The 19,541-nt window shown below is 50.2% G+C and overlaps 1 protein-coding gene across 3 annotated transcripts; it reads left to right on the forward strand.

Moving 5' to 3' along the window:
* Positions 1-170: 170 nt before the first annotated feature.
* On the forward strand, positions 171-18,117 carry ING5 (inhibitor of growth family member 5). 3 transcript variants are annotated; one of them, XM_059703910.1, is made up of 8 exons: positions 171-265; positions 3,721-3,792; positions 4,592-4,758; positions 5,895-6,006; positions 6,171-6,264; positions 12,160-12,408; positions 12,537-12,598; positions 14,754-18,117. In XM_059703910.1, the coding sequence occupies exons 1-7, from the start codon at positions 229-231 to the stop codon at positions 12,568-12,570; spliced, it is 765 nt and encodes a 254-aa protein (XP_059559893.1). In that variant the 5' UTR covers positions 171-228; the 3' UTR covers positions 12,571-12,598; positions 14,754-18,117. The 3 variants fall into 3 exon arrangements, with proteins under 3 accessions (XP_059559893.1, XP_059559895.1, XP_059559894.1); XM_059703912.1 differs by having other exon boundaries at positions 172-265; positions 12,160-12,295; positions 12,487-12,598; XM_059703911.1 differs by having other exon boundaries at positions 172-265; positions 12,160-12,295.
* The last annotated feature ends 1,424 nt before the right edge of the window (positions 18,118-19,541 follow it).

Consider the following 19,541-nt stretch of genomic DNA (forward strand, 5'->3'; position numbering starts at 1 on the left):
CCCACCCGCAGCGTTCCTATGGGGGCCCCCGGCCCCCAACCTTGCTTACCCCGAAATGATGCACGCACCCCGCCGGCCGGAAGCCAGGGGGCGGACCCCGCCGGCGGCCGCCCCGCCTGCTGACCAATCCTCACGCGCAGCTCATTAATAGTGAACGTGCCGGCCCCGCCCTCTACTTCTCGCGGCTCCGCCCGCCTGCGCAGAGCCAGAGCGCGGCCGCGGACGAAGATGGCGACTGCCATGTACTTGGAGCACTACCTGGACAGTAAGCGCCCTCCCCCCACCATGTTCCCTGGGCCGTCGCCCGTGCAGGGCCCGCTCCGCCATTTTCCCCCGCACGCTAACATCCGCGTGCGGATCCCAGGCTCGTGGGGTCTGGGGGACGGCTCAGCGGCGGCGGAGGCGGACGCGGAACGGGCGGGTACAAGGGTGGGAAGCGCGCGGGGGGTGCGGCGCCGGGTCCTCCGACACTGCCGCGCCAATTCTCGGTGCGTCACGGCGGGGCGGGGCCAGTGTGCGGTTCCACCCCTCGGCTGGACCCCGCTCTCCTGGTAGGCCCCGCCCTCATCAACAGGCCACGCCCCATATAAACCACGCCCAGCCAAGTCCCAGCCTCCCCGAGTAGGCCCCGCCCTCCACAGTGTTGTCTTGGTCTCGGGCCTTGCGCTTACTTGACTAGGGCCTGCCTCCCACCACTCAGGCCCAAGATGGTGGTGAGCCCCGACCCCCTTGAATGCTGAGCCGTGCCTGCGGGTCTCCGGGCCTGGGGTCCACGGAGTCGCTTCCGGGCACCGAGCCTCAGCTTGTGCAACTGGAAGATGGGAGGCGATGCTGGCCTGGAGGGTCTCCCAGGGTGTCTGCCTTTTCCCCGGGGTACTTCCGGGACTGATTATGTGATCCGGGCTGACGTCCATGAGGCTCCTCCCAGCAGGCATCCTATCTACCTGTAGCTCAGGGTGGACCCTCCTGACCACTCCTGACCAGATGGTTATTCCCGCATTTCACAGAGGCCGAGTAGCTTGTCAAGGTCACATACATATTGGGAGTGTCTGTCTCTGGCGGGGGCATGGGGCACCTTGCTGCACTGGGGATATTCATGGTCACTCGGTCTGGGCGCCCCACCTGGGGCTGCTGAGTAGGAGTGAGCCCCTGCTCTGAAGGAGACAGTGGGGATCAGCTCTCCCCAAGGAGGAGTTACCCAATCCTGGTCATTTGTTCTCTCCTGGCCCATCCTGAGCACAGGTCAGGTGGGAGAGCACTGGAGGGGAGCCCGCCCTTCATTGTCACTAGAGAGGTCTGCACTCAGGTGCCTGCTTGGGAGCACTGGGGCTTGCCCTTTCTGTCCCACCACCTGTCCAGTGGCCCCTATGGGAGGGTCTGAGGAGCCTGAACATGAAGGCTGGGAAAGGAGGCACCTACTTGCTTCTTTCTTTGTTTTGTTAATCCTCACCCGAGGATACTTTTTTTCATTGATTTTTAGGGAGAGTGGAAGGGAGAGGGAGAGAGACAGAGACACAGAAACATCGATGTGAGAGACACATTGATTGGTTGCCTCCTGCACATGCCCCAACCAGGGCTGGGGATTGAGCCTGCAACCAAGGTATGTGCCCTTGACTGGAATTGAACCTGGGACCCGCAGGCAGACACTCTATCCACTGATCCAAACTGGCTAGGGCACCTGCTTTTTTTAAATTTTAAAAAAATATATTTTATTGATTTTTTTACAGAGAGGAAGGGAGAGGGATAGAGAGTTAGAAACGTCAGTGAGAGAGAGACATGGATCAGCTGCCTCCTGCACACCTCCTACTGGGGATGTGCCTGCCCTTGACCAGAATTGAACCTGGGACCCTTCAGTCCGTAGACCAATGCTCTATCCACTGAGCCAAACTGGTTAGGGCAACCTGCTTGCTTCTTGAGCATGTCCTTTGTTCCAGGAAAGCAGACATGATCCCTATTTTCCTGGAACTTACTATCAAATGGGCAGACAGATTATTTTTAAAGTGTATAGAAAATTAAAAGTCATGAAGGAGCTTATAAGTCTCAAGAGCAGGGAGTGGCCTGTCCTGCAGAATCCTGGGTAGTAGGATAGAGCAGGGAGGTCTGAGAAGGCTGTGTGGGGAGTTTTCATGGCTCTCTGGGGGAGCTGAGGAGCACTGGGCTTTAAGCAGCAGCTTCTAAAGATTAGATTGTGCCGGGGTCCAACCCCAGCAGGTCCAGGGGTTCCCAAAGGTGTGGATGGAGTCGGCGAAGACTATCCACCCTCTTCCTACGGTGGAGTCCTATCCATCCCGAGAGTGGGGCTTACCTAGGGGAATCCTTTTCCAGGGGTTCCCAAAGGTGTGGACGGAGTCGGCGAAGACTATCCACCCTTTTCCTATGGTGGAGTCCGATCTGTCCCGAGTGCGGGACGCTTACCTAGGGGTCCCTGTTCGGGTGCCAGATGCCGGGGTCCAACCCCAGCAGGTCCAGGGGTTCCCAAAGGCGTGGACGGAGTTGGTGAAGAAGGAATGACACAGAGGCAGTGTTCAGGTGATCATCATAGCCGGGTTCTCTTGTCAGGATCTCCAGCCAGGTTCTGTAGCCAGTTCTCCAGCCAAGTTCTGTCTAGGATCTCTAGCCAGGTTCGGTCACCAGGTTCTAGTAAGGTTCTCCTGCCATATTTCTGTAGTCAGGCTCAGTCCAGGATCTTTTGCCATGTTCTCTCCAGCGAAGTTCTTCTGTCTGTAGGTTCTGTGTAGGTTCTGTATTCTGAGTTCTGACTTCTAACTTCTGTGTCTTGCTGTCTTGTTACATCTGTATTTATACCAGTTGATTCAATCCTATCAATCTCTATTACAAAGGTTAGGGCGTTTCTTATCTCCATTCCAGGGAGTAAAGATTATGTAGCTTAAGCATGATTGTTCATAGTTAAAGTGATTAATTACCCGCCTGGCACTTAGTTGAGGGGTTTTATTCCCTCCCTAACTTCAGGGGAAAATCCCTACCTGGGGATTCAACCTTCCTCGGAGAGGTGACCTTGGTTAAAACACATAGTGCCAAGAAGGTGAGCAAACATATTAAGAACCGTATGCCATATATGCCAGGTCCCTTGAAACAGCAAGGATGGACCGGCTCCCGGCAAGATTGAGCTCTTAAATGATCACTGGCACATGGGGAGAGTGGAGGGTGGCCAAGACTGGACAGAGGAGTCCAGTCAGGGCCTGTTGTGGCTGTGCAGGTGTGTGGGGACGTTTGCCTGACCTGTAAGGATGGCAGCACTAACAGGTTAGCAGCGTTGCGTGGGATTCTCCACCTGTGAGGTTCAGCATGGCCTGTTTAACCTTAAGTGAATAAACGAGTGAAATTAGTTCAGTCCCTCAGGGGGCACTCGCCCATTTCACATGCTCCGTAGCCCAGTGTGGCCAGTGCCCACATTTTTGGACAGCTTAGAGAATGCTTTCATCCTTGGATAAAAAGTTCTACCAACAGTACTGGTTTGCACTACCCAGTGCAGATTTCAGAGTTAAGGTGGGGAAAGATCAAAGAGGACCCCAGGGTTGGACTGGGTGGCTGTGGTGGGGTAATCTAGACTGGAGGGTCTGGGTATCTTAATCCTTTTCCTCTTCAAACCCTAGCAGAAAGAGAAGACAAAGTGGGCTTATTATCTGTTGACTTCGGGGTTAAAGCCCAGCAGGTAGATTTGTGTGCCTCTCCTGAGAAGTCCATGTCCTTGTGTTTCAGGTATCGAGAACCTTCCTTGTGAACTTCAGAGGAACTTCCAGCTGATGCGTGAGCTGGACCAGAGGACAGAAGGTGGGCTCAGGCCTTCAGTACATCTGGGGAGAGGAGGCACCAGGATCCTGGGGTGGCACTGGGTGACCAGCCTATGCAGTGGGGCTGTGTGGCCTAGCCCTAGGCTATGTCTTCGAATGGTGTCTAGAGAGAGTTGCTGATACTTTAAACCAAACTTAGTTCCTTGGATTCTTTTTTTTTTTTTTTAATTTTTTAAATATATTTTATTGAGTTTTTACAGAGAGGAAAGGAGAGGGATAGAGAGTTAGAAACATTGATGAGCGAGAAACATCGATCAGCTGCCTCCTGCACGCCCCCTACTGGGGATGTGCCTGCAGCCAAGGTACATGCCCTTGACTGGACTCAAACCTGGGTCCCTTCAGTCCTCATGCCGATGCTCTATCCACTGAGCCAAGCCAGCCAGGGCAGGCATCTAAATCTTTAGGGTGGGTACCTAAAAGTAGTATGCCAGGTCTTAGGTAAGGTGAGAACACACTTCATTGTTCAGATAGGGACTTTTACGACTCAGAACAGGCATGGTGCATGCTCCTGGGACAGCAGTCATATGCAGAACTGTCCTGGGCACCTTGCCCTGGCCGGAGCCTCTGCTCAGCTTCCAGATGCCACACTGTCTGTAGACACACTGCCTTAGACACGTTGCCTGTGGAGTGCTGTGCCCCCGTGTCCCCACCTACAGTGCTTCGGGGTGCTTGTCAGTCACTTGCCGACACTTGGTGTTGTCAGGCCTCATTGTTGCCCATCTGGTGAGCCTGTTCTGGCATCTCAAGCAGGGACTAGCTTTCAGCCATTTCTCTATCAGATAAGAAAGCGGAGATTGACATCCTGGCCGCAGAGTACATCTCCACAGTGAAGACTCTGTCCCCAGAGCAGCGGGTAGAGCATCTGCAGAAGATCCAGAGTGCCTACAGCAAGTGCAAGGAGTATAGCGACGACAAGGTGCAGCTGGCCATGCAAACCTACGAGATGGTGAGAGGCGGGGGGGGTGGAATGGGGGATGGGGGCCAGGGGGGTGGGGATGAGCTGCTCAGGACCCCAAGGCCAGGGACAGCTGGGGGCTGGGGACAGTTCAGGCTCTGGCAGAGTGATGCTTCCAGAGGAGTACAAATGGGGGGTGTCATTCATCCCAGACCATGACTGTGTCTTGTTTTCTCTGCTCTTTTGCTTATTTATTTAGCTGGGGAAATAGTCCATTGTTATATATAGATTTTTTAATCAATGTTTTGGTCATCTTTAGGAACAGTCCTAGAATTTGTGTCCTGTTTCCTCTCAAGTAAGCTTCACTAAGAGCTCACATGGTACCTGGAGTCCTTGTTCCATGAGGCACATGTCGTGTGGCAGATCTCTGTCATCCCTGCAGGCCGTCACCTGACGAATGCCCTTCCCTACCTCCCCAATCAAGCAACAGTGATTTCTTAAAAACCTGAAGTAACTTGTGTTTGAGAAAGAATACTCTAGAAGGAGACCTTAATGCTTGTATTTGGGATTTTGATGCCCCAAGTGCTGCATCTTTGGAGTACGCGGCCTGTTTTCTGAAATGTTAGCTTTGATCAATTGTCATTGAGTCAGATTTTTACTATGATGCAAAATGAACTTAAGATTATAATTCATTTTTACACATGGAAGGTACTGTCACTCTTCCCTGGTGGGTGTGACTTCAGGGTGGGAACAGGCTCGGTCAGCTCATCTTGCTGCCCTGCTTGCAATGCCTTCTCTCCCTTCCAGCTCATCCAAAGCCAAAGCACTGGAGGAATTTTGTTTTCCTTTTTTTTTGTTTTTTTGTTTTTTGTTACTCTGTTTAAGAGCCTAATGTTCCTCAGGTTTTTAAGTTAGGACTCGACCTCAAACATCCTCACCCCTAGTCCATTGTGTTTCACAGCTCTCTCTGTCATATTGCCAACTCATGGTATTTCCTGAGCAGGATTTATTTGGTTGAGATGTCAAAAAGGACCCTCTTACACACTTTGACATGGTGGCCTCACCTTAGCAGAACTTTGTCAATGGAAGGCTCAGGTAGAGACTTAGTGCGGAGTGGTTGGCTGGTACTGGGCTATGACTCCGGGCTGTTTGCTTTCATGTTAAATGTGACTTGATCTTCTGTGCAGGTGGATAAACACATTCGGAGGCTTGATGCAGACCTGGCACGCTTTGAAGCAGACCTGAAAGACAAGCTGGAGGGTAGCGACTTTGAGAGCTCTGGAGGACGAGGGTTAAAAAGCAAGTCTATCCATTTTTCTTTATTCTGTTACTTTTAACTATGGAGTTTTGAAGAATTGTCTGATAAATATGTTAGGAACCTGTCAGTAAATATCGTATTTGGGTAAACCTTGTCCTGCTTTAATGAATTCTGTGACAGTAATTGAGTCTTCATTGTCTTTCAGAAGGTCGAAGCCAGAAAGAAAAGAGAAGTTCCCGGGGGCGAGGCAGAAGGACCTCAGAAGAAGACACTCCAAAGAAAAAGAAGCATAAAGGAGGGTGAGGCCTTTTGTCTTTTCTATTTTTCCCCAAAGCACACCATTAGTATTTGCTAGATCTAAATACCAGTGACAGCCACCCTTGAGAAAGTGCTTACCACGCCCAGCATGGCTATAGTTCTGTGGACTTTTCGTGTGTCAGTCTGTCAGTCCCTTAAGCAGCCAGGGTGAGCAGCGTGGTAGGCAGTGGTTCCCAGGGAGTGCACCTGCCCCTGCCTGGTGGCCCATGTGCAAGAGCATCAGGCTGCATACACAGCCCCTTCTCTGAGCGTATGCCTGCCTCTCGAGTGACGTAACAGTGTGTATTCACAGTTGGGGCTAAGCCACTGTTTAGTAGCTGCCTGTGTATCAGTTGATCATTTCATATATAAATATATTTTGTATATATTCATTATTGTGATTGCATTTATTAAACACATGTGTCATTTAACTTGACCTTGAAGATGCTTCATTTAAAGCCTCCCGCCTGGTGCCTTCCCCTGTACTGTAGTGTTGCTTCTCAGAAGTATTTGGACTAAAGAGAATCTGGTAAAATGCCAGCTAGCTTCTGTGGAGATGATTCTGACAGTTATGGGGAGAGGTCTGAAGAGTTAGATCTTGAAAGAAAAAGGAAAATTTTTGGTTATTAAACCTGGTGTTTAAACTTTCATCTTTTAAAAACACCCAGATGCCAGCCTTTGTATTGTAAAGCACTACAGGGATGCAGAACACGACACAGAGCAAGTGTAGTGTAATGAGTTGCTGTGAGGCATGTCCTTTGACATGCCTGTCGGGACCATAACCTCCTCACTCTGCCCCAAACCAACATAACCCACATATATATATAGTATGTGCCCTACTTGTTCTTTGTAGTTTTTTCCCCCACGAGTACACTCCTGGACATTAAACTTTGAGATGGGCTTGATTAAGGAACTAGAGGCCCGATACGTGAGATTAGGCTGCGTGAGATTAGGCCTTCGCAGCCGCGGTGGTTGCCTTGATCCCGCGGCTACAGCCTCGGCTTCGTCCTGAAGGTCGTTGTGCTGTTCGGCCGTTCAGTTGATTTGCACATTGCGCTTTTATTATTATAGATAATTTACATACAGCAAGATGTTCTCATTTTAAGTATATAGTTTGATTTTTTTTTTAATTATGAGAATTATTCGGGCTTTTTGTATCTTTTTGAGTCAGTTTTGGTAAATGTGTCTACAAAGATTTGTTGTTTCTTGTAAGTTGTCAGACTTACTGACATCAGGTTGTTTATAATATTGTGATTCTTCTGATGTAGGATTTGTGTAGATGACTGCTCTTTCAGACCTGACAGTGGTAATTTATGTCTTCTCTCATTTTGTCTTGATTGAGAACTAGCTTTTGGTTTCATTGATTCCTACCCCCCCTCCTGTTTTCTTTTGTATTTAGAGAGCGTAGAAAGGAGGGAGGGAGGGAGAGAAGGAGAGAGAGAAAGAGAGAGAGAGAGAGAGAAACATGGATGTGAGAGTGGCACATCAATTGGTTGCCTCCTGCATGCTCCCTGACTTTGGGACTGGGGATTAAATCTGGAACCCAGGTATGTGCCCTTGACCAGGAATCTAACCCGAGACCCATCAGTGTGCGGGCTGATACTCAAACCGCTGAGCAACACTGGCCATGGCACCCCTCTGTTTTCTATTGCATTTATTTCTGCTCTTATTATTTCCTTCCTACTAAGCTACTTAAATTTACTTTGCTTTTTAAAAAATATATATTCTTATTGATTTCAGAGAGGAAGGGAGAGGAAGAGAGTGAGAGAGAAACATCAGTGATGAGAGGGAACCATTGATTGGCTGCCTCCTGCACGTTGGACTGAGCCTGCAACCCAGGCATGTGCCCCTGACCAGAATCGAACCTGGGACCCTTTGGTCCACAGGCTGACACTCGATCTACTGAGCCAAATCGGCCATGGCTTTCCTTTACTTTTTCTAGCTTTTTAAGATAGAAGTAGCTTAGATCTTTGATTTTTATATCTTCCTTTTCTAACAAGTATTTAAAGCTGTACGTTTTCTTATAATTTCGGTTTTAGCTACATCTCACAAATTTTGATATATATATTTTTTAATTCCATTAAAAATATTTAAAATTTTCCTTGGTGGTTTTTCTTTGACCCATAGCTTATGTGTGAGTAGATTTCTAAGTTTCCAAGTAATTTGGGGTTTTCCATATAACTTTCTGATTTCAATTTCTATTTTTGTTATGATCAGAGAACATTCTATAATTGAAATCTTCTACAGTTGATTAAGACTTGTGTTATGGGTTATGGTTTGTCTTGCTGAACATTCCATATCCACTTGAAAAGAATATGTATTTTACTGTCGTTGGGTGGAGTGTTCTATAAATGTGAATTCAATGGCTAGGTTAATAGTGTTGTTCAGTTTTTTGTATTCTTACTGGTATTCTGTTTAGTTTATGAACTATTGAGAGAGGATTGTTGAAATCTCCAACTCTAATTATGGATTTATCTGTTTCTCCTTTCTGGTCTGTCAGTTTTTGCTTCATGTATTTTGAAGCTCTGTTATTTGGTTCTACATGAGTATTTAGTTTTTTTTTAAAAAGTAATTGACTTTTTTTTTAATATATATTTTATTGATTTTTTACAGAGAGGAAGGGAGAGAGATAGAGAGTTAGAAACATCGATGAGAGAGAAACATCGATCAGCTGCCTCCTGCACACTCCCCACTGGGGATGCGCCCGCAACCCAGGTACATGCCCTTGACCGGAATCGAACCCGGGACCCTTCAGTCCGCAAGCCGACGCTCTATCCACTGAGCCAAACCGGTTTCGGCTGACTTCTTTATCATTATGAAATTTATTTCTTTATTCCTTGTAATGTTCTTTGTTTTGAAGTCTGCTCTGTCTGATATTACTACAGCCCCTCCCACTGTCTGATGGTGAGTTTTTGATGGTGTATGTTTCCTTTTTCATCCTTTTACTTCCAACATGTGTATGTTTTTGTATTTAGAGTGGGTTTCTTGAAGGCAACAAGTAGTTGCATCTTGCTTTTTCATCTAATCTGATAATCTCCGCCTTTTCGTGCAATATTTAGATTGTTCAGATGTTGTTGTTTTTTTAACAGATGTTTAATATAAGAACCTACACACACATTTTTCCTTCCTGCTCCTGTTCTTGGTGTTATAGTCAGAATTTTTACTTCTACATGTGACAAGCCTCACAATATATCAGTGTTATTATTTCAGGTCAAACCATTGATTATCTTAAATAGATTTTAATCCATTGTATGCCATAAGCGTCCTTTTTAGGGGACTCCAATTACATGTATGTTATTTAGCTTGACATTTTCCCACAGATTACGGAGGCTCTGCTTATTTTCTTACCTGTGTTTTTCTTTCTGTGCTCAGTTTAGACAATTTCTATTTCTTTGTCTTCAAGTGCTTTTCTCTTGGTATCTAATTGAATTTTAGTCTCCTTTAGTGAATCATTCATTTAATATATTTTCTTCTCAAGAAGGTCTATTTGTTTTTTTTAATTTTCATTTAGTTATTTTAAAAAATATATATATCTTTATTGATTTCAGAGAGGAGGGGAGAGGGAGAGAGAGATAGAAACATCAGTGATGAGAGGGAACCATTGATTGGCTGTCTCCTGCACACCCTACACTGGTTATCAAGCCCGTAACCCGTGCATGTGCCCTGGGAATCAAACCGTGACCTCCGGGTTCATAGGTTGATGCTCAACCACTGAGCCATGCTGGCTGGGCTATTAGTTATTTTTTAAATGTTTTTATTGCTTTTTAGAGAGAGAGGAAGGAAGAGGGAGAGAGAAATAGAAACATCGATGAGAGAGAAATAGGGACTGGATGCCCCCTAGTGGGGATTGAGCCCACATCACGGGCATGTGCCCTGACTGGGACCTCTTGGTTCATGGGTCGGTGCTCAACCACTGAGCCATACTGGTTAGGCTGTTTCCTTGCCTGGCCGTGCTGTCTCTGGCAAGGCAGGAGCTGTGTGTGGACCGGGGACAGTTCCTCCTGTGGCCCCCAATCCCAAAGCTTGGATGAGTAGCCACCCCTGCTGGAGGGCTGCCCTCTATGTCCACGGGAATTAGCTTGGAGGACAGTTCTGATGTCCAGTCAGGCCAGAGCGAGCACCTCAGGCAGTGGGGTTGCCTGGTCTGCTCGAGGGACAGGCTTGGCAACTTCCTATGTGCTTCCCTCCAGGGGTAGCGTGAGCACCCACCACCCTGGAGCCCCCTCTGGTGAGACAGGAGAGGGGGTGGCTCAGGACCAATCCCCAGGTCTGATTGCTGGTGAGGTGGTGACCTTGCCAGGTGGTGCCCTAAGTCCCTCCAGCTTCTCTTGCTGCCACCCACATCTGGCCGGTGCCCTTGAACACAGAGTGACAGGTGAGGGTCAGGGAGCAGCTGAAACAGTCTGCAGAAGTGTGGAGAGTGCCACAGAGAGAGAGTGTGCCGAGTACGTGTGGTTATTCAGGGTGAGCACCTGAGAGACAGGACAGAGCCAGCAGGTGGGTGAGACAGTGCCATGGGCCATGGTGACAAACCTAGGTTTCAGTGTAGCAAGGAGCCAGTGCCGTAGCCTGAGGACTGCTGTGACTGTTGCCTGAAGCAGTGTTAAAGCACATGGATGCGGCAGGTTCTTGTGACATTTATGATTTTCAGATCTAAAGAAAAAATCCTGTCTATTCCCAGAGACAGAGTAGAGGGAGGAGACTCAGATGTGCCTGGAGCCTGCATGGGTGGCACTCATGCTGGGGGTGGGCAGCACATACGGGGCATCATGTGGCACGCTGGGGGCATTATGGAGCTTGGTATGTGACCACAAAGGCACAAAACCTTCCTAGACCGGAACAGGTAAGGGGGGGGTTCCCTTTGGGAAGCAGACTTCTCACGTCACCCACGTCATGATGTCAGTTGTCCTGGCCTGCCACTTGCTCAGCTTCCCCTCTGCCCTGTTGCCCTGTGAATTAGTGTACATAGCACGTGTGTGTTCAGGGAACATGTGTGTCCTCTCTCTGGGGGCAGGTCTCTGTACTGATGGAAATATACTGTCCGTGTAACTTGCAGCTTTATTTAAAAAATACTGAAACACATTAAGAGTAAATGCCCTAGTCCTGTGGTCGGCAAACCGCGGCTCACGAGCCACATGCGGCTCTTTGGCCCCCTGAGTGTGGCTCTTCCACAAAATACCACGTGCAGGTGCGCACGTACAGTGCGATTGAAACTTCATGGCTCATGCGCAGAAGTCGATATTTTGTGGAAGAACGACACTCAAGGGGCCAAAGAGCCGCATGTGGCTGCGAGCCGCGGTTTGCCGACCACTGCCCTAGTCCCTTCCCTGTAACAGGTGGACGTCTGTCCCATCACCCGCTGCAGAGCTGGGGGATTGGAGGGAGGTGTGGGCACGGTGGTATCCTGGCTGGGCCATGGGTTAGACACCCTGAGGGGAACTGAGGAGGGATGGCAACAGGCCTGCCTCCCAGGTGGGTGGGGGGCGGCTGTGGTCAGAAGTATCCCTGCTGATGGGTGGGCAGAGGGGGACTCCTGAGATTTAGATCTTGGAGGGTGAAGGGGAGCTGGTGGGCTTCATGGGTTTTGGGGTGAGGAAGATACGTGGGGATGTGAGTGGGAACTCACAAGCCATTGTCATGGGAGGGATGGAGAGAGAGCTGGTGGGGGCAGGCCTCCCAGGGTGGAGGTGAGCCCTGGGTCGACCCGGGATGGAGGTGAGTCCTGGGAGCAGGTCCTATCCAGGTGGAGGGACTAAGGCAGGATGACTTCATGTGCCCAAGTGCGCTGGACCCCGAAGCCGGAATGTGAATGCGCCTTTGCCCCCACTACCAGTCAGGTATCACAGGGGCACTGTGGTCCCATCTAACTGCTGCTCAACACTGTTGTGTCCATGTAGGTCGGAGTTCACTGACACTATCCTGTCTGTGCATCCCTCTGATGTGCTGGACATGCCCGTGGACCCCAACGAGCCCACCTACTGCCTCTGCCACCAGGTGTCCTACGGGGAGATGATTGGCTGTGACAATCCAGATGTGAGTGTTGGGCATGCTGCAGTGGGGTTCTGCTGCAAGATGTGGGGCCTTGAGATGGGAAGCCGGACGCTGCGGCATCCCCCTGTGGGACCATGGGCAGGGTCCTGTACCAGGTGGGCTGGGGTGGGGAGGGGTGAGGGCATGGTGGGGTGGGATGGGGAGGTGGCAGACTCTCTGTGTCTGGCACACAGCAAGTTACATGCTCACTGCAGCTCTCCCCCTCTCCCCTGCTGCCTTGCAGTGTCCGATCGAGTGGTTTCACTTTGCCTGTGTAGACCTGACCACGAAGCCCAAAGGAAAATGGTCAGTATGCTGCTCTATCTCCTTCCCGAGAATGAGGTGGGGGTGGCTGGGCCTAGTAACCTTCCCTGCTCTGGCCCCCGGTGCTCTGGGTGTGGGTTTGGGGATCTGGCTGTGTCACACACTGGTCCTGTGTCCCTGGCCAAGTTGATGAGAGTCATTTGCTGCCCACCTCACCTGGGGCATCTTCTATTATATTTGCAAAACACCTACATTTCTGTTGCTCTATGTAATGGCCATTCTGACTCTTTCGAGTGAAGTAGAGATAGTCCTAAATAAAATGAGAAATGAGGGGTTCTTTTCCGCTGGGGAAGCTTTCAGAGAAGATGAGGAACATAGTATTAAACGGATGGGACCAGGCAGGCGGGTGCTATGCCTGGTCAGGGACTTACATGCTCTGGACTGAGCCCCTCCTGTTCTTCATCCTGGTATTCAGTTGTCTCTATGATGCCATTTAAGTAAAAACCTGGTTTTGTTTAGTTGTGCTAAAGACAGGCGTGTTCTAGGCTGCAGTTGTGGAGATGTCACCCTCCCTGGTTGTGTATGTGACACATTTGCTGTATGCAGACGGGGACTAGATGCCCTGAGGACAGTCTGCCTTATCCTGGGTCCTCGGTGGATGACAGCAGGGCCGGTGCAGTGCTCAGTGTCTCAGCCTGTGCGGTCTTGTCCCGGCAGGGGCTCCCTGGGCACCGGGATGCACCAGCAAGTCTGAGATGTGATGCAGCAGCCCTGAGTGCCCTTTAGCTGGGGTGATGGGAATGTGATGGGACTGTGGTCAGGGCCCTGGCTGATCAGGGTGACCCTTTGGGCTTGAGGAGGCCAACCCATGGGGCAGGCTTGGCCAGTGATGACGGGGAGCTCCTGAGCTGATGGAAGGGGCATGAGGCAGGAGGGGTTTGATTAGAGTTTGATTCTGGACATGCTGTATTTGAGTTGTTTGTGGAGCTCCTGGTGGACGTGTCCTACCAGGCCTTGGAAAACAGTTTTGCCTCTGGGAGAACAGGCAGAGCCTGAGGCATGTTGGGGACCCAACCCGGCTATCCTCCTCCTGATTTCTTTGGGGCCTTTTTATTTTTATATATTTTTATTGATTTCAGAGAGGAATGGAGAGGGAGAAAGAGAAACATCAATGATGAGAGAGAATCATTGATTGGCTGCCTCCTGCATGCCCCCCCTACTGGGGATTGAGCCCATAACCTGGGCTTGTGCCCTGACCAGGAATCGAACCAGGACCTCCTGGTTCATAAGTCAATGTTCAACCACTGAGCCACGCTGGCTGTACATCTTTGTGGTTTTTTTAGAGATCACTGAGTGCAGGCTTCTTGGTCGGTGAGATGTGAGCTGATAGCCGTGCTTGTGCTGTGTGTGCCATGTGTGAGCATGATGCTGGGTGCTGCTTCTTCAGGGCTCAGCTAGGGCATGGGCAGTTGGCAGGCAGGGGCAGGGGTAGGGTCAGGGGGCAGGCAGGGCAAGGGGCCAGAGGGTAGGGTAGGGTCAGGGGGTGGGCAGGGGCCAGGGGCAGGGGTAGGGTTGGGGCAGGCTCTGTACTAGGGCAGGGGCCAGAGGGCAGGGACAGGGGCAAGAGCAGGAACCGAGGCTTCCTCAGGGCCCATTCACTAGCGTAGACCTGGCCTGGTTGAGCTCAGCTACACGGTAATCAGCTGCCTTCTGGTAGGGGGCGCAGGAGGGCTGAGGTGGACAGCAGTTTGGACTGTCCCTTGTGTCCCTGTGTGCTGCCATGGTCTAGGAGTGACTGAGAAAGTGCTCTGTGTTTGAGACTCTGGAACTTGCTTGCGCAGGGTCACCTGACCACAGTCTGCAGGATGGGCTGGGAGCCTGTGGCCTGCCTGGTCGGCGTGCACGTCATCCTGCGCCCACTCTAGGCCACCAGCTCGACAGCAGGTGTTGTCTCTGTTTTGGTGAAGAGGAATGCTCATGTCTGAAAGCAGTTTTGCTGATTGATTTGTATCTATTTGAAAACAGCCAGGCTAGATAGAGCGACTTGCTTAGGAGATTTTTCCTGGTGGGAGAGCTGTGCACTGTGTTTGTGGGTCTCTATTCTGGTTCTGGTGCTGTTTCACCGAGAGACAGGTTCTGGGCCTCCCGAGTGCTGGCAGAAATCTGCGAAGGGCTAACACTGTCTCTCTCATCACAGGTTCTGTCCTCGGTGTGTCCAGGAGCGGAGGAAGAAGAAGTAAGGAAGAGCTGACACCGGGGCCAGAAGAGCAAGTTGATACACTCCTTTCTTCACGTTGCAATATTTTACCTTCATCTTAAAGCTACCTTGTTTTGAATGATATTTAATAATTCAGTGGCCAGTTGTAATTCTGGATATTTCCTAAAATCAACAAGAACCCACCTGAGCCCTGTTTGCACAGAGTAGGGATCTTATGGGGACTTGCCACAGTGACTTTGTTCTCATGACTTTTTGTACAGACCCAGCACTGAGCACAGCAGCCCCACGAGCCCGAATGACTCCGTGGATGTATGCGTGCGGTGTGCTGGGTGCGGTGGGATGTGCCAGCTGGGAGCAGATACTGCCATCGCTTTGCAGCTAGAGGTGTGAGCCTTATGTGGTCTGCAGTTTCCTGGGCTTCCCCTGAGAGCCCACACCACTGTATGCACATTGGCCACGCTGAGTGCACGGGTGTGTAGTCTGGTGGGCGTTGCCGGAAGGCGCCCTCGCGACTTGTGCGCTCGGAGCTGGCAGCTGCACAGGAAGGGCTGCGCTCGCCCAGAAGGGGCTCTGCTAGCTGTGCACTGCCTTTTAGTCTGGACTCCCTGAGGTTTCACTGTCTGGAGGAAACGGCTCTGGATTGGCAGATGGGCCGTAGGTTACCACGACCAGCACCAATGAGAAGCAGCATAGCAGACTGGCAGATGTTCCATTTCTCTGGGAATTCCGGATGTTTTTACTGTGAAGATGAAATTATTGTAATCGCATGAAGTTTATTTGTGAAGTGAATCCAGTCTACTAAGAGCCGATTTTGAACCTGTTTCTGTTACACACTGGGTCAGCATTTTGTCTCCCAGAGGACTACAATTATGTGATTTGTGAATTTCTTGTGCCACAATAGCAGTTCTGGAATGAAGCTAGGAAACTAGAATGTACTTTCTGTTTAATCAGCATTCACCAAACTGATTTTGAACCGTCTCTTTGGTACTAGTTGGGGACATCGCATACATTTGGTATGTTGAGATCCACTTGTGATGGTACCTAGAGTGGGGCTTCTGGGAGTGTCCTGGACTCTCCAAGACCCACCCTGCGTGATTCAGACAAGTCAGGGTTCCTTTTACCAGGAAAAAAAAGACCCAAGAGATAGAATCAAGGTGTGAAATGCCCAGCTTCAGAAGAATCTCGTTCTCTTTGTGAAGAGTGTCCTCTGGAGTGGTCCACTGCTTCCTTCCAATGGCCGCCTGTACCACATCCTCTCCTAGCTTCCAGGGTTTCACCACGGAGAGGACATAGAGCAGAGGAACTGGTGAAGCTGCGTCCTAGACCAGCCCCTCCCTGCAAATGAGTTAATACGTGGCAGTTGGGAGCAGATATCAGCGGGCAGCTGGGGTCCAGCTGGAATCTGTGGCCCTTAGTGGGTCTTACCCTGCATGGAACGTGTCCAGACTGCTGTCCTTTCTAGAGCTACCTGAGGGGGCAGGACTTGCTTCCAAATGACTGCAGGCGGGCCACTTCCGCTTGTGTGCCCCTTCCAGTCTCGGGCTGGTGGTTAGGGTAGGGGCAGCAGCTGCCACAGCCTGTCCCTGGTGGGTTCCAGGCCTGATGCACTGTCTCAGAACCGATGTCTCCTTGCTGCTCAGGAAGAAGTTGGGGGCGCACCTGTAACTCAGCTGGGTTGGAACACGAAGCCCGCTTGTATTTCGCAACTTAGTTTTACATTGCAGGTGTTTAAAGATTGTGAGGAATCGGTTGTGGAAATTTTTTTTCTTCATTCTTTTACCAGTTTTTGTGGAGAGGATAGGTAAGTACATTAAGTTTGTGATGATTCTTTGGAAGCGAATTTAATATTTGCACTTCATCTTTGAACACACTCACTTGCCACTGGAACACACTGTGTTTGTGGATGCAGGTTAATGGCTGGCTAGTTTCAGTTGTCACCTGGTTTCTTGAGGCCATGCTCATTTCCTGAGAATGAGACCAACTTCTGTCTTAAGCTTTTGTTTAAAGTTCGATGTTGTCATTCTGCTTGTCACTGTGCAGCATCCCATGTGTCGGCTTTTTGTAAGTTTCTGTGCTTTCTGTTTCTAGTGTTTACTTTTGCCAGTTACAGTAATATCACCAAAATAATATGCAGACAGCTTTGAAAAAAATGGAAATCATGAGCATGATAGGAATGTCCCCTGGGATGTTTGGAGAATGTCTGAACGCCATTCCTGACCATTAATACCGTCGGAGTCAGAAAGACAAAAGGGTGGCTTTTTGGTTGAGAAAGAATGTCAGGCCACCTGGCTGGCTCTGGCCCTGGACGGCTAGAGCACCACAGTGATTTGCTCCCCACAGCTTGGCTGCCCTCATCCTGGGGGTGATTCAGGCTGGAACCCTGTCTGTGCCTGCCAGGTCCCATGTCTGATCCTGAGGACAGCTGTGGAGCCAACCCCATCCCTCAGGTTGCAGGACCTGGGCTGGGCCCAGCAGGTGAGGGTGCGGCCTCCATGGCTGGGGTTTACTGGTAAGGGAAGAAGTACCTTGTTCAGAGGAGAAGCAGAACCATTTTTCTTATTCTCAGTGCTATGTTTTCACCTACCATTTGAGAAACCTTGTTCTCCAACAGGACACATCTACACTAACAAAAAGTTTTTTAAGCTGAGCTCTGCATCTCTGGCTGTGCTAATGGAGCTGTTGGCTGGGCTGAGGCCTGAGTGACTATCCCCACATGCAGGCTGGGCCCCAGGCAGGTGGACGTGAGACTGGACTAGCCAGGGCCCTGGAAGCTGGGTGTACAGCCATGTGTGTGGTGGGATGCATGGGGACACCGGCCAGCTGTGTGTCAGTGCTGTTCCAGGGAGCCACACTGCACTTGCCTCCTGCCCTGTCCCTGGCAGCCCTTGGCAGGGGCTGCTTCAAGCAATAACTGTCCACAGGCCACAGCCACGGCCTGCCCCGTCACAGGATTCGGACACTTCGCATGGGCATTTGAGTTAAGGTTTTCCTCCATTTTTAGCGAACAGCGATGAGTTGTCATTACCTGTGCTGAGAGGCATTTAAGATGGGAAGCCTAAGAAATGTTCTCATTCAGGAGACAGTCCTATGAAGTTTCTTCCTTCGTATGTGTTCACTTTTTGTGGTGTTCACTTTTACCACATTCATCCAAAAAGATGATGCAGCTTTAACATGAATGTTACATTTTATTTTCAAGGAATTATTACCTATGTTCCCTTTGTAAAGGAAATATAATATTGTAAATCTTTTTATTAAATAATGTAAAGATGTATATCTGTATTTTTTGATCATGTTATAGATTATGGATATATTGTTTAATAAATAAAGTATTTTTTTGAACAAACATTAGAGAATGCATCATTTTGGGAAATGATAAAACTTCAGCATTGTGTCCAGAGGTGGTGAGTATGTCCTATGTTGAATTTTGAAGGAGATGTGAGGTGAACTGGAGAGAGTTGTTTGCTGGCCATGGGCTTGAGTAAGACCCTGGCCTCACCGTGTTACTGACCAGCTCTGAGCCCCAGCTGTGTTGTAGCATCAGAAGTTGGTTCCCAGGCTTACAAGAAAGAAGTGTGTGGATGAGAGTGCCATGAGTTGCTGTATGGAGATTTAAAAGTGCTTTGTCTGGAACAGGTTTGCCATCAAGACCTGCAGGGTGTCAAGATCCCTTTGAGGACTAACTAATTCTTAGGACATTCCTTGAGAGTTAATGGCCGATGTCCAGAAACCCAACGTGGTCACCATGATGGAGGGGCACAGCCTCACTTTCCAGATGAAAATCATTCACAGACCTGGAGTGCACCACAGGCTGTCCGCCTCTGAGCACTCCAAGGGCACTTGTACCCATTTCTTTGGGTGACTCCCTGGGAAAAGGAAACACCAGCTCTTTGGGGATGGGGCTGGTCATCCGCACTAGTTCTGAACTGTCACCAGTCCCCAGAGGTCCCAGATGCTGGTCTAAAAAGAGTGGGGCCTACGGCTGTCGTGGCAAGTCACATTTGTCTGAGTGGTTGTCGCCCCAGGGCCCACCCATGTCACTGAAACAGAACTGACAGCTGGCAGGATTCCCACAGTAACTGACCTGGGAAGCAAGGACCATTAAGGCAGGAAGGGCCAGGTAGAAGTTTCTGGGTTGGCCTGTCCTCTTCTTGCCAAGACAGTGGTGCAGAGGCAAACACATTCCTGGCAGGAAGGTGCAGTGGGATGTACTCACCCCCCAATTTACCTGTGGGAATACAGTTTACGAAGACATGGGTGATGACTCCAGCTGCAGCATTGTTGCCAAAACACATCCGCGCACTCTTGGCACCCGGCATGTGGCCAGTGGTCTGGCGAGGACCTGGCTATCCTTGGCAAAGCCATCAGTGCAACTCTGGAATCAGGATTACATGAACTCCCGCTGTCTGTCGTCTGGCCACAGACCCTCATCCTTGGGACATAGAAGAGTATCCCTCCGGTGGGCATCACTGACCACACAGGGAACTGGAGATGCCTCAGTAGGACCCCTGGGAGCCAGAGGATGGGAGAGAACCCTATTCCGCACCAGGACTGTATTGTCAGGAAAGCAGGAGCCACGTGTGACTGACGGTTTAATTCAGGGTACTGGAGGGCTCAGGGAACAGTAACTGCAGGAAGCAGCTCTACCGCTAATCCGGGGCGTCCAAGGGAGGAGGCGTCAGGGAGGGGGCTGATTAGGACTCTGCTCTGAGGGGGGCTGGCCTCACAACTGATGGGGAAGTGCCCTTGGGCGGGATTCAGCCACCCGGG

Source organism: Myotis daubentonii, chromosome 7, assembly GCF_963259705.1.
Source record: "Myotis daubentonii chromosome 7, mMyoDau2.1, whole genome shotgun sequence".
In the NCBI taxonomy this organism is placed as follows: Eukaryota; Metazoa; Chordata; class Mammalia; order Chiroptera; family Vespertilionidae; genus Myotis; species Myotis daubentonii.